This window comes from Anopheles funestus, chromosome 2RL (genome assembly GCF_943734845.2).
Source record: "Anopheles funestus chromosome 2RL, idAnoFuneDA-416_04, whole genome shotgun sequence".
Taxonomy (NCBI): Eukaryota; Metazoa; Arthropoda; class Insecta; order Diptera; family Culicidae; genus Anopheles; species Anopheles funestus.
Window position 1 is genome coordinate 55,010,936 of NC_064598.1, and position 18,180 is coordinate 55,029,115.

Here is an 18,180-nt window from a genome sequence, read left to right on the forward strand (position 1 = left end):
GCATGGACGGGATGGTAGAACATATTTTCCCCCGTGGCGTTAACAACAAGTAGTAATTCTAAATTAATTGCCCATCGGAATCCGGGCACGGTGAAGCTTTCGATGGGCAATGCAATGCATGCAACCGATTTCCATGCGATTAGTGACGGTACCTCGTAGAGTACGTTTCAAGTGGCCGGCCTAGTTCGAGTAGTGGTATTAGCGCGGTCAAGATAACATATCTCGATAAGTGAAGCGTATTACTAAAAAAGGGAAGGAGTGATAAGCCCGGTAAAAAGGCGTGCGTGTGCATACGGTAGTGCTGAACCAACTTGAGAGTGTGCGTGTAACAGCACTGAGCGGGAGCGAATAATCCTCGCCGATCGTTTCAAGTACCAACTTAGCCGTTTGGATTCGCTCGTCCGAGTGGCAAGCAAAAAAAACACACACAAACTGATCAAACGGCGTTCGTACGAACGGGCAACAACAACATATTAGGTACAACGCATGGAAAGTTCTCCGACAGTTGATCGAGCAAAGTTGAGCCGAGAGGAGCGCAAAGCCAAGAGACTCCATAAGTTTAGGTGCGAATAAATTCCGCGGTCAGTTCCTGGCGGTCGAAATAACTATCACTTACGGGCGTTGCCTTTTGCTACAGGTGCATGGAGGTGAAGTGCGGCACAACCGGCGAAATAATATGTGATTTTAATACCGAATAGTGATAGTTACTGTGCCGCCATTGGTGTAACCATTACACAATAGCAAGTTGCCAGTGTGTCGAAAACATTCGCATTCCGACGATCGGTGGTTAGGCAGCGCAGGGCGCATTGCGATCCATTGTTCAATTGTACCGTATAGGGGTAGGCAACCACCTTACCGGAAAATGAAGGTAAGTGTATGGCGTGAAACGAAAGGGAAATGGGTACCGATCGATGAAGTTTTCGTGACTGGAATATCCGGTCGGAAGGTAGCTCTTTTACATTCCCCAATAGTACCAACGTGTGATGGTTCGTATCCACTTGATCGATTTCTGCGAATTCATTGACATTAAGAGGGAGGAGGTACTTTGTTGCAAAAGGAGAAGATGTATGATGCTCTATTCCATGACCTTCACTGCTCGCAGCATCTCGAATGACGTAAATTTATTGCAGGGATTTTCGAATTCTCACCCATAAATGATATACAGCGGTTTAAAAGTTTGGCCCCAAAGAGACGAAGGTTATTTACAACGTTGAAAAATACCAAGACGGTTCATAATGATAATCTGATACAGCAACAGATAAATGTGGTACACCTGTGATGGCTATAAAAGACATGTCAAATATTTATTTATCATCATTGCAAAATTGCTAAGCCATTATCTAATCGGCCATTTTGGTAGCTTGTAGTGGTACCGTTTAATTAGTAGTCTGCACCAAATTCAACAGTATAATAGTGTGTGTACTTTTTTCCGCTTTGTATTACGATCAGATTAACATTCTAGCGAAATTGTAACCTCAATGTTTGTGCGCGGCTACCACGTGACTTTCTAGCAAAGCTTTTTGTTTTGCGCTTAAAGTTGGTAAACACTGGTTTTAGTGTAATTGCTGCAATAAAGATATTTATCAGTGGATGACGATATTGAACGGGCTGTTTAATATTCCCCACCTCTATGACTTTTTGATGTTTATTTTTAGGTATTTGCCTACCTTCTTTTTCTGTGCGGCTGGTCTGTGGGGACATCCCTGTCTCTACCACAAACGGTAGTGAAGCGCGATGACTTAACCGAAGAGCAGATGGCAACCACCTTGGAGCAGTACGATCAGGACGTTCGATATCATTGCAATAGCAATGCTATAGCAAATTGGAATGTGGCCACCGATACGGAAAATGTGTACTATCAGGAAATACAGGTAGGTAGGGAATGGTAGGGAAAATGAGAAAAAAATTACCAAACAGAACATTTTATACGTATCTTTTCCCAACACAGAATAACGTGTCACTGGCGTATGCAAAGTTTCGAAATGAATACTACGAGCAGTATTTTAAAAATGCCAATGTGGAGAACTATCAGAACGAAAAGATTCGGAAACAGTTGAGACTGTTGAAGGACCTTGGTACAGCCGCTCTTCCGGCCGAAAAATTGGCCTCGTTAAATGGTGTGCTGCGCAAAATGGATACGGCCTATCAGCTTGCTGAGGTGTGTCCGTACACGAACCAGCAATGTGGTCCCACCGATCCGAAATGGACACTGGACCCCGAGCTAGAGAAGGTTTTGGCCGAGTCAAGCGATTACGATGAGCTGGAGTACGTGTGGCGCCGTTGGCGCGAAGAGTCTGGCAAAAAGATGCGTTCCGATTACAAGGACTATGTGCAACTGGTGAATGAAGCAGCCCGACTGAACGGATACGAGGATTACGGTGACTTGTGGCGTTCGAAATACGACGACGCGAATCTTCGTGAAACACTCGAACGGCTCTGGAGCGAGGTGGAGCCACTTTATGATGAATTGCATAGCTACGTACGGTACCGGCTGTTGGGGTTGTATGGCGATCGAATGGATAAGGGAAACCCGATGATCCCAGCCCATCTTCTGGGCAACATGTGGGCTCAATCGTGGGCCAATATGTACGATCGGTTAAAACCGTTTCCGAATGCAAGTTTGGTTGATGTGACGGCAAAAATGAAGGAACTGAGTTACAATGCGACCAAGATGTTTGAGATGTCGGACGAATTTTATCAGAGTCTCGGTTTGCCTAGCAGCGCGATGAGCTACGGACCAAAGGCGGTAATAGAAAAACCACCGCAGAAGATCGTTTGTCATGCATCGGCGTGGGATTTTTGCGACGGGGAAGATTTCCGTATAAAAATGTGCACGAACGTCAATATGGAGGACTTTGTGACCGTTCACCACGAGATGGGACACATCATGTACTATATACTGTACAAGGATCAACCGTATCTGTTTCGTACTGGTGCCACGCCTGCCTTTCACGAAGCAGTGGGCGATACCATTGCCCTGTCCGTGGCCACACCGAATCACCTGCGCAAGGTAGGCTTGCTGGATGAGTACGAAGATAGTGAAGCGGACAACGTAAATGCACTGTTCGAGATGGCGCTGGAGCGGGTGGCTTTTCTGCCGTTCGGATTTTTGATCGATATGTGGCGCTGGGATGTATTCAGCGGTGCTGTGAATGAGACCGAATGGAACGCACACTGGTGGAAATTGCGCGAGAAGTACCAAAAGGTGTATGCACCGGTTATGCGGTCCGAAGAAGATTTCGACCCTGGCGCAAAGTATCACATTCCGGCCAGCTCACAATACATTGCCTACTTTTTGGCGCACATTCTAGAGTTTCAGTTCTACCGAGCCCTGTGTATCGAAGCGGGCCAGTATGACCCCGTGCAAAAATCCGGCCAACCGCTTCATAAATGTGATTTTTACAACAGCAAAGCGGCCGGCGATAAGCTGCGAGAAGGGCTTTCTCTTGGGTATAGTGAAGATTGGCAGGATGCGCTTGAGAAGCTTACTGGAGAGCAAGAGATTAGTGGCAAAGCGTTGTTAGAATACTTCGAGCCTCTGTATCAGTTTCTCAAGGAGGAAAATCGCAAATTTAAGGTGGCCGAAATGAAGGACATTGTTGAGCGATACAGTGAGCAATACTCGTTGGCTTGCAATAGGCAAGTAAAGGCACAGTTTGCTACACAGGTTGACGTAGGCAATCCACAGCTTCAGCAGCATCTGACGGAAGTTTTGGCCGAAAACACGAAATTTGTTCTAGACAACTACAATCGCTACTTTGCTGATGTTAATCCGCAGGAGTTTCCAGACCCTTTGGTTAGCCGACAGGTACAATTTTTGTCTCAAATATCAATCAACAAACTACCCGTGCAGGATCTTGCTAAGGTGAGTAATTAATTTGTGCCTTATGTGGGAACAAACGAAACTGAAACTTCATTCAAATTCTCCTTCCGCAGCTGCAAAATGCTCTGGGCAGAATGCAAAACACTTACAGTAGTGCTACGATCTGCCCGTACAGTGATCAGCAGTGTACCGATGGAAAAGTATCGCTGGATCCCGAATTGTACGAAGTAATGGCCAAGTCTGAGAACTACGATGAGTTGGAATATGTGTGGCGGGAATGGCGAAGCAGTACAGGTCGCAAAATGAAGCGCGACTATATGGATTATGTGGAGCTAATGAATCGGGCTGCTCACCTTGGAGGATATGAAGATATGGGTGCACTATGGAGATCCTCATTCGAGCAGGAAAACTTTGTCGAAGGCATGAAGCGGCTTTGGGATGAACTGAAGCCATTTTACTCCGAGCTACATAAGTACGTGCGCCGTAAATTGAAAGCGATTTACGGCGACCGAATGAAAAATGACAATGACAACATTCCGGCCCATCTACTCGGTAACATGTGGGGTCAGTCGTGGGTTAACCTGTACGATCGCACCAAACCGTTCGCCGATACGATTGATTTGGACATAACAGAAGCGCTGAAAGCGAAGAACTACACCACTCGGCGGTTGTTTGAAATTGCGAACGAGTTTTATGTGGGACTCGGTCTGCCCGATAACAGCATGAGCTATGACACTGATCGCGGAGCAATGATAGAGAAGCCCACGGATGGGCGTGTAGTGACGTGCCATGCGTCCGCGTGGGACTTTTGCGATCGGCAGGATTTCCGTATCAAAATGTGCACGCGCATGAATATGGAAGACTTTGTGACGATTCACCATGAGATGGGTCACATTAACTATTACATTCTGTACAAGGACCAACCCGTGACGTTGCGCAGTGGTGCCAATCCGGGCTTCCATGAGGCTGTCGGAGACACGATCTCTCTATCCGTGGCTACACCGAAGCACTTTGAAAAGATCGGCTTGCTGCAGGGTTACAAAGATACGTACGAGGAGAACATTAACGCACTCTATCAAAAGGCGCTGGATCGTGTAGCATTCCTTCCGTTTGGGCTGCTGATCGATATGTGGCGTTGGGAGATTTTCGCAGGCGATCTGGAGTACTCACGGTGGAACGAACGATGGTGGGAGCTTCGGGAAGAGTATCAGAAGATTTCACCTCCAATCGTGCGCGACAGCGATGATTTCGATCCGGGCGCGAAGTATCACATTCCTTACGACAGTCAGTACGTGTCGTATTTCATAGCGCACATCCTAGATCTACAGCTACATAAGGCGCTCTGTACGGCGGCGGACCAGTATGACCCGAATGATCCATCCAAACCATTGCATAAATGTGACATTGATGGATCACGTGCTGCTGGTGATTTACTCCGCGCGGGACTTTCGCTTGGCCGATCGGTGCATTGGTCGGATGCATTAAAAGCCATGACGGGTGAAACGGAACTGCGGACGGATGCGCTGCTTGAATACTACAAACCATTGTATGAGTTTTTGAAGGAAGAAAATGCCAAAGCAGGAAGCGCACGTTTGGCATCTGTATCGATCAACCTCATCCTGGCGGCATGCGTGCTGTTTCTAGTGAAATGGAATTAGCATGGTTAATTTTTTGTTAAAACATGATATATGTTGCTCCTCACGTTGCTGAAGTTTATTGTGGCAGTGTTGTTTTTTTTTTAATTTTTCATCTTACTAGTTACTAATTATGAAAGGGAAGTTCACCGGTAAAATATACTTTCTTATCGCGGGTGCGATAAGTCTCGGTGCCAACGTCCGCGAAAGGCGCGACGCAAAAATACGTTGAAGTGATCGTGTATTGTGCTGGTCAGTGAACGCCAATTGATAGTTAACGATGTTAAATTACTGGAAACAGTATGGTGGGGAGGAGTTTATTTGCACTCGTGCGGAACATTGTTGTTGTTACGCTTGCAGAAAGTTGGAAGAGACGCACGGTGAAAAATTTGTACCAACGAAAGAATATCGCTTAAATGGACTGATATGAATGAATGAATAAAACGTGTAAAACTGAAAGTGTCTAAAGAATGGAAATTAATGCTTAACTTTGTTACTCAAACATGTCGATCAAAGGGTAGCAGAACTGATCGATCAAAGGGTGGCAGTAAGAGATAAAATAAACAGAACTCTCCAAACTACGGACCGCGAGCCGCATGTATCTCCCGAGAGATACCGAAATTAGCTCTCAGCTGTGACTATTCCACTCAAATCGGCCCGCCATCTAAAAAGTTTGGAGGCCCCTGTACTATAGTAATGTTATTTATATATTTATTTTTAATTAATTATTACGGCTTCGGCCGTATTGTCAGCCTCTGAAGCTGAAGAAGTACATTTTTCACAAGGCATTTTCTCCTTGTATTTTACCTTATCCCGGGCATACTCGGTTAAAGTAATGTTGTACGCATAAAAAAAGTATTTGTTTATCCGAAACTAGAATGATACATCCGTAGTGTCGTTAATCCTATTATCTTCTGTGTTAATTATCTTTGCATCATGAACTACATATTTATAACACTATATGATGGTTTATAAATTTGAATTTTTATATTCGTATTTGAATGTTTTTAGATTTAAAAAAAAGTACTACATGTTCTCATTTGGTTCGGAATTCAAAATGTTCGCAAAACAATATCAACGAAATATGGCGGGAAAATATCATTAGCACATGTTCAATGTTGATCTCTTTTCTATGCTCTCTCTCTCTTTCTCTCTTTGTTTAACCCGGCAAGGAGAGAGTACCATGAACAGAGAAATGAGTGGGAACCGTGGATTTCACATTGAACGATTCTCAGTAGGTGGTGGAAAATCGAACGGTATTGTATGAGCGCAGTTCCCTGCGAGGGTGTATGTTCATAGGAAAGAAATGCGATAGTTCGACGAGAGCTGTAATCATCTCCATGATTGATGGATGTGGTTAGTTTGTCAAATAACGTCCGTTTCCGATCAATTGAACAATTAAATTCGACACTAGCTTAAGTTCGACACATTTGTTTTGTTGTTTTTGTAGGCGGGGAGTGCGAATCAATTGAATTCATTAACGTTGTTGATCTTAAGGGACACATCTATTTGTGGTGGAGATAGTAAGAGGCTAAATTAGTTCTAATAAAAACATATTTTCATAGTAACGTATTACTAGTAGTAATCAAAATATTGATGAATTACAACATTTTTCTTATTTCTTGAAAAACGGTCTGGTTACTTCTGTTCATTTTTTCTAAATGCGTCTATTTAGTGGGTCTTAAATAGTGGGAATTTAAGAAGGAATAACATCCGTTAGTTGATCGAGTAATTAGTCAAAATAATATGCATAAAGTAAAAAAAATCTGTGTTGGGTTTTATACTTTTTTTTTTTTTTTTTTTTTTTTTTTTTTTGTTAACGGGGAGGGAACCTTCAAAAGGTACCCACCTCGAAGGGCGGCTTGCGGCTACAAACCAATCCCTCCGAGATGGGTTATGTGGGATTCATCGTGACGCTGGGCCCGAGAAGCGGACCCGGCAGCCGATGGGACCCTAACTAAACCACTCCTCGACCTGATCCGAACCCTGCCGATGCGCTTGATGTGCGTAGTACTCCATGCAGGAACGTTTGTGCGATGCACCCATCCTGTTGACGCGCTGCTGCTTTCCAATGCTGCTACTGCGTCATCCGTCCTAGTTGTCTCAGCTGCTGCTGCTGCTTCGTGCCTTCCTTCCGCTGCTGCTGCTTAATTCCGCCCGTCCGTAGCCGCTACTTCCGGTGGGGTATGGGTTTTATACTTAAGAAGCTTTAAAACGCCATTTATAACTATTAGTAATATTTCTATTACTTGTATCAATACTTGAAACGTAAATGAAAAAAACATAAATTTATTATTTTGTATTTTGACTAGAATTAGATTTAGATCTAATTTTTAAACTTAAAAAAAAGTTTTTTTAAAACTATAAAGGAAAATTATGGTTTAATATTCTGTTTGGTTTAATGTCGGATTAGATATAACCCCCTTGTCCGTCATCAAATCCAAAGCACTAATTACTGATGTAAAAAAAACTGTTCGTTTGTTCAATTAACGAATTTTTCTTGTGGCACGCACCCCGAAATGTCCCTAGTTCGTGCGCTTACTAAAACCTGCTGGGAAATTCACGGAGAGGAAACGATATCTTACGATCTCTAGCACGACATGCTCATGAGTTGTGCCGAAGAATCTCCCGAACGAAAAAGTTCCTATAAAACTGCAGCACTCAATGCCTGTGCCCGGTAGTCGTGTTCGTATCGTGCGTGTAAAGAAGTTTATTCGGTCGGTTTATTCGCAGCAGCAACATTGGCCAGAATGGTAGCGAAACCATGACAGTGTAAAATGCCGTCTTGCAGTGTTTCGAAAACGTACTAGCATCTTGTCTGTTTTGTGCCATTCGTTAGCTCAGTTAGCGATTGTGATTGAACGGTAGATGATAAAAGGGAGACGAATGTTTGAAGGTGATGGTGATGGAAGACAATTTGACAACCGATGCGGCGTAACATTGAGTGCCGGTGGCGCCAACAGATGATAGTATGTTAATTTTCGTCAGGCAAACTGTGCGGTGCAGCTTTGATCGTCCGATAATGTGCGACGTGAAGTTCAAAGTTAGGGAAAACTTAGCAGTGCCGGGATATGATGGAAATTTAGTTGGCCACAGATGGTACGAAACGGTTAAGCAATATGATTGACACTGATAATGGAACGGCCAGTGAAAATCCTCTCTGTTGGTGACTGTTGTTTGCTAAAGCCGCTAGAGTTTGCTGTTTGCTGACAATCATGCCGGGAGCGTATGTTGGCCAACCTCTGGGTTGTGGGACGGACATAAAAATATGAATCGATTTGCTTTTACGACTGGTGCAGAAAAATGTGATTCGCATTTTCGTGCGGTTGATTAGCTCCGATGGACGGGCGATGAATGATGAATAACTTTCTGCATCGTTATGCTTTCTACATTTATATCTTTGGCTTTACGATAAAAGTGCTGTTAAATATTGGTTGTAATATAATGAATCTTTTGACCGTTTATTCATGCAGTTCTACACTGCTTTCAATTGATTTGTAACAGTAGTTGTTGAATATGTTCACAGTTAAAGACCATAACAGGCTGTAATGAAATTGTAACATTACAACACATTAAGTATAATAACATAATAACATAATGTTTCATGAATAAAGCAAAAAATAAAAAAAACAAACAATGTAAAAAATATTACAGTCCCCATGTTGTGTTTTGTTTGAAACATGTTCAGACACGATGCAAGGAAACGAATTTTATTTCTGTTGAACAAGTTGTTGATTTTTCGTGTTGAAGTTTTGTTGGTTATCGTATTTGTGAGGCTTAACATGCATTTCACAGCAAAGTGTGTTTATGTGCGCTTCCCTTCTTTGTGTTTGGCAAAATTAAATTGTTCCTTCGAATCCCTCTTTGGATGAATCATTAACGAGTTAAGATCACGTGAAAGGATTTGCTGTGTTCCGTGTCAAGGTAATCGATACTCTAAGAAGAAGCTTCAGGTTGAAGAAGATAAAGGTCGTAATTGACTAACGTTTACTTTCAGAATCCTAATTAAATACCACACGCTGTTAAAATTGAAAACAGTATCGCTTCCTTTGCTAGAGCGTTTGCCATTTGCTTTCATTGTGCTACTGGAAACAAGGAATAAAAGCATTGGAATGGAACTAATACGTAATTGAAACAAATCAAACTTAATTCTCTTGGGATTTTTAACAACTTAAAAGAGGGCTCAAAAGAAGTATACAACAGTATGAAATTCAATTAAATATACTAGATAATGAAATGCTAGACACTAATACTAGAGACTTATTGCGGCAGATAGCAGACAAGTATGTCGTTCTTACTTGTTGTTATGAATTATTGAGAAGAATTGGTTTAAAATGTAATTTAAAACGACTGGGTTAATATTTGTCAAATAGGTATTTGTAATTTCGAACGAAATTAAAAGATATTTTTGAAAAAAAATTCTCAGGAGAGCAACACAAAGTGGTTCGATTACGTTAAATTAATTTATGCACATTTAAATTAAGATTGACATACGAACTTTTAAAAAATCGTAGATATCTTGCGATAGGAATTTCACCTTTTTACCCCTTGAACGGTTTGTACATCTTCGGGAGCGTCATTATTTATATAGCGCATTTTATTAACTTTCGCTTAGCTACGATATTTTGAAATGTGGAAGAAACCTTATTTTTGTTATTGGTGGGTTCGTATTATTTTCGTATCAATTACAAATTTTGAATGTTGAACAGAATGAAATTTATGGTACGTGAAGAAAATTTTAAAAATGTTTTCCAGAATTTTCAATATGAGAAAGTAGGTGAAATAAGGCATGTACAGCTTTCAATTTAATATTATATTTTTGGGATCCTAGGTCCTTTACGGACTATCCAGCTACGTAGTAAACATAAGAGTAGATACGACCAAGCCGTTCTTAACATCCACATAAAAGATCCACATAAAAGGCAATAGCAGAGAAAAATCAAATGTGTTCTGTATACAGTTACTACATTGCGGCCGCCGGCATTTGTGTACAATCGTATTAAAAGTAATGTTACTCTAGGGAGAGAGAAGTTAAAAACAGGATTTGTGGTACAATAGATGGTAGGGAGTGTTATAAGAATTATGATATATTAGCTATAGAAAGTTTGAATTTGAAAGCTTGACAAAGAAGAAAAACATAATGCGTAAGGATAAAATTTAAAGGTCAATTTGTAAAGTTTGGTCCGTTTTTTGTTAAAACTTGCTAATGATAGTTTGGAATTATTTGTAATTTAGTTGTCATCTCTATCTGAACAATTTAGGAACGAGTTTCTTGTCATGAAAATAAAGACATCTTACAATAAAGAACGAGAATCAGAATCAGGCATCCAGAATTCCAAAGAACATGAGATGATGTTTGTTGCAAGAAGTTTGTACCCCCGATTTTCCACATAACTGATTTTGTATCCTTCATCTCTAACTGCTTATTGAAGGGACTATAAAACCAGGTCACGTACGAGCGATTTGTTTCGAGTGACTTATCCAGTGCACAGGGCAATTGCACCGGGAAAGGAAGATTCGAACTCCAAATCAGGGTGAGGATATGTTGACGATTTGCATGAGACATTAAGCTGAGTTGATACTGTAGACGCCACTCAGCTGTACTGCGAATGGTACACGAAGTGTTGAGAACATTCGTATACGCCCTTGAATTCCTTGTGAAGAAGCAACCGGTGGCAATTGTTTTATTAGGTTTTACGTACTGAGTGCTTTTATCATTACCCTTACGGTAATGATGGTGGTGTGCATGGTACCGGGTGTAAACATTGTACGACCGCACACGAATAAATGCTGTTGGTACCGATGTGAATATCGAATTGTGGACCCTTGGGAATGCGTTTGTTGAATGTTGAGTAAAAATAAATGATACTATTCTAATAATGTTATCTTTTTGGCAGAAATGTTTCAAGATGATAGCAAGGAAATTGTGTTTCGCATAATTAGATGATACCGGTGCATATGTATTGAAGCAATTTCGAATTACCGATTAATTTTAAACCATATTCTATACTTTTTCGAGAGCAATTGAAAAATATAGAATTCTCGAATAATTTAATTTAGTATGATTAGACGTACCAAATGGTATGTAGGTTATGGAGAGATAAACACACCAATGACAACAAATAATAAATGAAGTGGATTTATTAGAAAAATGTGGGTTTAAAAATAAAATCATGCTTTTTTTTGTTCGTATCACTCTTCAAGAAACACTGCAAACAAAGTATGATCAACTACCAGGCTGCTCCATCACGTGTAGGAAAACATCCAACGGTAAGGTTACCACACGTCGGTGTGAACGGTCTGACTTTTTGATGAAATTAATTGAAGCTATATCCATTAATCATCTTCGACACCTATCTAGCATCTAACCGGGAGTTAGGCAAAAATTCAATTTGTTACAAACTCCAGTGATCCCTGCACGGGAACCATGTTGACTGTAAAGGTTCAGATGTGACGGGGTGGATAAGAGTTTTTTTTTTCTCCATCTGGTGGTAATACTTGAGAGAAACGGAACTGCTGTCGCTATGTAATAAATCATCATTCATTTGAAGGGGTTTCATTATTTGCTCATATCACTAGAGAGCAAAGAACGAGAATAGATAAAGCAAATTATCGGGGAAGCGTAAAAATAAAAGTAAAAAGGCTAGAGTTACAGAGAACAAAAATAACTTTGCAAATCAGCTATTGTTGTAATAGCTTGGTAAGATAGGAAACAATCTGAAGGAGAACGTGATGCTTTAGCTGTAGCCGCTAGCCAGACATCGACAATTACGTAGAGCTATAAGGAGAAAAGAAAAATGTCTGTACATTTTTATACCAACACATCTAAATTCCTGCATTTTACTCTAGAAAAGATTGAAAATTCCAACGATTCCACCACAAACAGACAAGACGAATTTTATCGCTTGCAAACGTATTAGCATCATCAGGAAGGTAAAATGTTTTTTTGCTTCCTCTTCGTATTTCTGTTAAAAGTAGGCATGTTGAAAGTTCACACCGTACGCGGAAACATTTCCATTATCAGATATCATCTTTATGCACCGTTTCGGTTCATTGATGCATTGAGCAGTGTATCCTCGTAGCCCCAGTACGAGGTACGCATGTAAGAAAAGCGGGGTCTAAAGATGTGTTCCATTTGTGGGTAAAATTTATGCTAATTTGAGAGCCACCTAGTTATTTGGACAATGTTTAGAACCGAACGTTCGACAGAAAAAGCCCCTAAAGAATGTGTCCTGCCAGTGGAGGCAAAATACAAACATAAGCAAAACGGTTCGGCGGTTTCCTCGTCCGTGGTCGCGAATGATAGGGAGTAAACAGAAAGATAAAAATAACTGTCTGAAGTGGTGTGATCTGGTTGTGAAAATATTGTCTACGTGACATTGACCTACAAGAACATGACGATGTAGCCGCAGCAATGCTGTTTTGAGTGAAAATGTTTTGAGAGAATTTAAGAAGCGAATTCGACGAGTTAATGTGTTAAATTTTCGTTTCATATTTTACCATAAATTACTTATTTCGTAGTATATTGTATGATATTAATTCCATGGTGAAAAGGTTGAGTTCCAAGTGAAGCCATATGAACATCAAGGCACATATGTAATGGTTACACAAATTATGCTGCGGCCAGAAAAATAATGTTTATCTTTCTCTTAAATCAACATACGCGCGGTCACCTCTAGTTAAGCAGCAGTTAGAAACGGTCTTTAGCAAAATTTTCCACGTAAAGGAAGGATACGGAAACCAACTTACATATATACTGATTTGCCTCGGAAAGTGCGTCGAAAGACCAAAAAAAGGAGGAAGCCATGTACGGAATGCTACTGGAAAGCGTACAACATTTTGTACAGGTATGTAAAACAGTTTTGCTGCCGTTCCTTATGAATAAAAAAAAACAATTCTCCTTTGAAACTCGGTATGTTTCCTACTTAATATTGGAAGCAAAAATGCATGATCCATTAAAGGTGGAACGGTGCGTAGGTGACGGACTGAAAAGAAAACCGTACACCGTAGAAAGTCCTTTTGAGTTGTTGGATCGTAAAAAAATGTAGGTAATTTGCTTTATACTTACTGTCTTAGGAGAACCTTCGCTGTCATCTGATGCAAATTTTATGTTTCTTGTTTGCGCCTCATTGAGTACAAACGAGTGTAAAGAACTTTTTGTTCTTGGAAATCTCTCGGGACGTTTCAAACACGTCTTGACGTTTAATATCGCTTCTACAAGTCTTACAAGTTCATGTTTTCTTATCTATTCATTTTCTTCTTTATTCTTTTTGAATTTTACCTAAGAGCCTCTTTTTGAATTTTACCAGCTGGAATATGCTTACTCTGATACATCAGCATTGGTCAAAAGCTGAATGATTTAAGATTTGTTTCATTTGTATTTAGGGATTATTTTAGGGAGGTAATTCAGCTATATAATGTCTACACACATTAGCTAATAGCTTTCTTAGCTAATTAAAGCTAATCTGAAATTGCGAAATAAAATAAAGTTATCAAGGTTTTTTTAGATTCAGTTTCTGGAACTTTTTTGATAATCTTATCCTATATATTGTACAAATACTTCTTCAAATAAATATTTTATTTAACTTCTTTTTCTTTTTATTAAAGATCATTCTTCAACGAAATTACTATGAATTCAATGTCATTGTTCATGTTATAAAAAGCAAACAATTTTTTTTGTGTACACATTCTACACAAAAGTTGACCTCTTGTTAATGTCATATGAACGAATCGCCACAAAGGTCGAGTGGTTTGATGTTATCATGCTTTTATTATAAAATCAGCTACATCGATGTCGTTCATCATCATCATTTTGCTGGTACTGAAACGCACCGGGATCATTAGTTTCTTTTCCATGTCAAAAGAATATTGACAGAATAAGAATGAAATAGGGATGGTGATTCTTGATTGAGGTAAAGGTGAGGTTACAAAAGCGGGAGTTGATGATTGTTTATTGATACTATCGTTCTATAATGGTGCGAAGTTGATTACATCCGGAAGACCCATCGCTACAGTTTTATCTATTCTGGTTAGGTAGATAATTTTGCTCAGTTAGCTTCCGCTTGAAGTATATGAAATTTTATGTTATCGATTTTTGTAAGAGACGCGACTGTTTATCAATGGCAAAGTGGCAGCTTATCACGAATATTACATATTATTTACTTAGACAATCGATTGTGGACGTAACGATTAATAGTTTGTTTTGCCGTTTGGTGGACGTAGAAAATAAAAGACGGAAGAATACAGTCAACCCTGTATCTTTTATAAAGTTAATCTAAATACCAAGAAGATACCTCGAGCAAAATCGAGGTTAAAGCATTTTGGATAGTGAAATTCCATTGTTTTTGTTGTTCGGTGCTGAAGTTGAAAAATTGAAGTAGCTTTTACCTTATATGGAATGTACAGAAACTGTTCAATAAAAAGGAATAAAACGTTTATTGGCTTATTAGCTTTTGTTTTTGGTCAAAAATTTCTATTTTCATAACTCTTTCATAGGTAATGTACAAATTGAATGAACTTCAAATTTTTTAAATCTATTTTTTTGCTTAGAAAAGAACGAAAAATAATTTGTACCAAAGAAGCATTACCAGTGTTTTGTATAACGCATTAAGCAGTGAAACGGAAGAACTCATTTGAAGAGGATTGACTGATTTAGCCTTTTGTAATTTTTAGATTTACCAAAAATTTCACCGCAAAACGAACACGATAGTAGCTAATATTTTAGGGTACTTTATTATAACTATAAATTCATCAAAATACGAGCCGCTGATTAAAATCTCGATGTTTTTGAAAAGGCTGTTTTTTCTTTTTATATTTTAAACGCCGTGCCGTGCTGTTGCATAGCCATTAAAATCCATTATAATGTATTCTTAATGAAGTAAATTGTATGCATTAAAACAATCTTATAACAGTTGGAATATGGAGAGTTCGTTTGGCGTCAAGCATTGCTCACTACGGGATGTAAAAACACCGTCTTTAACACACATCAGGTATGGAAACGTTTCAATATGTGTAATAAAAAAATTAAACATACTATTTTCACCCTCGACGCTACCCAGCTCTACCCCGATAACCTGATACCGGACCTTGCTGCAGCCCTCTCGGCCATTACTGGGAAACCGTTCGACGAGTTTATGATATTTTTTGGACGCTGTTTTGTCAGATTCTTCAGTAATTTCGGCTACGATGAGCTGATCAAGGCAACAGGCCGATATTTCTGCGATTTTCTACATTCGGTAGACAACATTCATCTGCAGATGCGCTTCACATATCGGAAGATGAAAAGTCCTTCGATGCAGCTCACCGAGGTAGATGAAAATGGAGCCGTGCTCGTTTACAGAAGCACACGAACGGGATTCTCGAAGTACCTTCGTGGGCAATTGTTGGAGATTGCAAAGCAGCTGTATGGAATGGATGTAAGCATCAAGGTGTTGGAAAGTCAGAATGATACACCTGGTGGAACATCAGGACCAATTTCGATACAAGGTGGTCTGAAGACGGTTATAGTGAAGTACCGCTTGGACTTTGATAATCGTGAATATGTACGTGTTAGAGAAGGTTTTGCAACAAAACAACGTGTGACATATAACATTTCCTTTCCCATTGCTACAGATGCAACGCCGTGTCCACATCAAAGCACATCCATCACAGCTGCAATTGACACCGGTACACAGTAAGTTGTTGCTTAATCTTTTCCCTTTTGCTTTGATACTAAACGAGGAAATGAAGATAACTGCCGTGGGTGAGAAACTGATTGAGTCGTGGATGTTGAACAATGGTAATCGATCGCCCAAGGAATTGATTGGGGCGAAAGTAACAGAGCACTTCAAGCTTCGCCGACCGAGCGGTATTACTTTCACCTGGGAAAATGTATGCATGGCATCGTCGTCAAAAGACGCAATAGTTTTTAATTTCCAAAACGCTTATTTGTATCTGGTTCTGTAGATAAAACGGCTGCAGACGGTTTTGTTTGAGATACAGCTGCTCAAGGGATCTTCAGCGAAAGGATCGAAGGACGCTTCTAAGCAATCGGATACACATGCGACAGTGTCTCAAGTGGACACGAGTTCCTCCACTGAGGATGCGGCAAAAATTATGACCTCCATTCCGCGACGCGGATCTCAAGGACTGCGAAGTATTTTGTTGAAGGGTGAAATGCGCTACATAAAAGACATCAACTCTCTCGTGTTTCTGTGCAGTCCTTTGTAAGTGGATGGTGTGATGGAGAGACACTAGTGCTCTGGAAGCATTCTATTGAACATTTTTTCTTACTACCCTTGGCAGAATAAACAACTTGGAGGAGCTGCGTGAAATGGGACTGTACCTAAATGATCTCAATCCCCATGGACTTAGCCGCGAGATGGTGTTTTCAGGGTTTTCTCATTATTCTCGACTTGATCTGATGTGTGAACGTGAGGAGCAGCGAGCGGAGGAACTAGAAACATCGCTCGCCCTTGCCGACTCTTGGAAACGACAGGGGGATGAGCTGCTGTACTCCATGATTCCTCGCTCAATAGCGGAGCGGCTGCGCGAAGGACAGAATCCCCACGAAACGTGCCAGAGCTTCGAAGAGGTAACGGTACTGTTTGCCGAGGTGCAGGAAACGATCACCGGTGATGACTCGATCAAGTACGCCATGACCACCGTAAATACACTGAATGCCGCATTCAGTGCGTTCGATGAACTAATCCATTCGCCGATGGCCTATAAGGTGGAAACGGTTGGGAAGGTGTACATGGCCGTTAGTGGTGCCCCAGATATAAACCCATTTCATGCGCAGCACATGGCTGATCTGGCGTTGGATATGTTGCAAAGCATACGACAGCTAAACTTACCTGGTGTAGGGGTCAAAATAGGGTTCCACTCCGGACCGATAGTAGCGGGCATCGTGGGATTGAAGGTTCCGAGATATTGTCTGTTCGGCGATACAGTAAACACTGCTTCACGCATGGAGAGCAGTGGGGAAACGGATTGTATCCAAGTGTCAGGATACACTGCTCAAAAGCTTAAAAAGCTAGGATATGTACTGGCGTACCGTGGCAAGGTGGCAGTTAAGGTAAGCGCAACGCAATCATGATTATGTTATACCGCTAGCAAAATAATGTGACTATGAATGATAATTATTTTGCACAGGGAAAAGGCGACATGGAAACCTTCTGGCTGCAGGGACCTGCGCCGAAAAAGAAATAAGAATGGAGGCACCAACAATCGACCGGATAGTGCCTTTTATTTGTGAGAATGGCGATAACGTTGAATCAACCGAGATCGTTTCGTACTGGACACCGAAGCGTCTATTTTATTGTTGTATGTATGTAACTGCACACTAACACATTGTCATTTATTAGGCAATATATAGTTGTCACAGTAAATTTAAAATGGAATGGTCAACAACAACAATGGAATGGTCAACAATGTGTACTGGAATAATAAATGAATAAATTTGAAATTGATTCTCGGTTATAGCTAACTCATGATTATTGGATACACGTATGTAGCCAATGTACGCAGCCAATGTACGCGGCCAGTGTACGCAGCCTGCGCATGCAGCCAAATATTGACGTGCGTTATCATGCGTTCTTTGTAGGAGCTTTTACATTGTTTGAATTTCCGATTTTTTCAATAATAAAAGTACATAAGGTTTTGAGATTTCTTTCAAATATTGTGTTCAGAAATAGAGTCCATTTGATTCTACAAATTCCTACCAATTTTTAGTAAATTTTAGAT

General features: G+C 40.5%; 2 protein-coding genes across 7 annotated transcripts; both read left to right on the forward strand.

Moving 5' to 3' along the window:
- Positions 1 to 67: 67 nt before the first annotated feature.
- Positions 68 to 5,934, forward strand: LOC125764117 (angiotensin-converting enzyme-like). Its single transcript, XM_049428002.1, has 4 exons — positions 68 to 868; positions 1,656 to 1,871; positions 1,949 to 3,865; positions 3,937 to 5,934. The coding sequence occupies exons 1-4, from the start codon at positions 863 to 865 to the stop codon at positions 5,479 to 5,481; spliced, it is 3,684 nt and encodes a 1,227-aa protein (XP_049283959.1). The 5' UTR covers positions 68 to 862; the 3' UTR covers positions 5,482 to 5,934.
- A 1,946-nt stretch (positions 5,935 to 7,880) lies between these two features.
- On the forward strand, positions 7,881 to 17,906 carry LOC125765370 (soluble guanylate cyclase 89Db-like). Of its 6 annotated transcripts, XM_049430399.1 has the most exons (9): positions 7,881 to 8,260; positions 12,979 to 13,053; positions 13,137 to 13,304; positions 15,369 to 15,446; positions 15,516 to 15,998; positions 16,069 to 16,326; positions 16,402 to 16,661; positions 16,741 to 17,512; positions 17,590 to 17,906. In XM_049430399.1, exons 3-9 carry the CDS (start codon positions 13,263 to 13,265, stop codon positions 17,644 to 17,646), a joined length of 1,950 nt encoding a protein of 649 aa, XP_049286356.1. In that variant the 5' UTR covers positions 7,881 to 8,260; positions 12,979 to 13,053; positions 13,137 to 13,262; the 3' UTR covers positions 17,647 to 17,906. The 6 variants fall into 6 exon arrangements, with proteins under 6 accessions (XP_049286356.1, XP_049286353.1, XP_049286354.1 ...); XM_049430396.1 differs by having other exon boundaries at positions 7,881 to 13,053; XM_049430397.1 differs by lacking the exon at positions 12,979 to 13,053 and having other exon boundaries at positions 7,881 to 11,727.
- Positions 17,907 to 18,180: the final 274 nt, after the last annotated feature.

What these genes read in the sequence shown, in the direction of transcription:
- LOC125764117 (XM_049428002.1), top strand. An exon ending in TGTACTATCAGGAAATACAG is followed by an intron (nt 1,872 to 1,948) that starts GTAGGTAGGGAA and finishes TTCCCAACACAG; the next exon opens with AATAACGTGTCACTGGCGTA. An exon ending in CCGTGCAGGATCTTGCTAAG is followed by an intron (nt 3,866 to 3,936) that starts GTGAGTAATTAA and finishes CTCCTTCCGCAG; the next exon opens with CTGCAAAATGCTCTGGGCAG.
- LOC125765370 (XM_049430396.1), top strand. Translation starts at nt 13,263, where the DNA reads ATGTACGGAATGCTACTGGAAAGCGTACAACATTTTGTACAG. An exon ending in TTACTTTCACCTGGGAAAAT is followed by an intron (nt 16,327 to 16,401) that starts GTATGCATGGCA and finishes CTGGTTCTGTAG; the next exon opens with ATAAAACGGCTGCAGACGGT. An exon ending in GTGTTTCTGTGCAGTCCTTT is followed by an intron (nt 16,662 to 16,740) that starts GTAAGTGGATGG and finishes TACCCTTGGCAG; the next exon opens with AATAAACAACTTGGAGGAGC.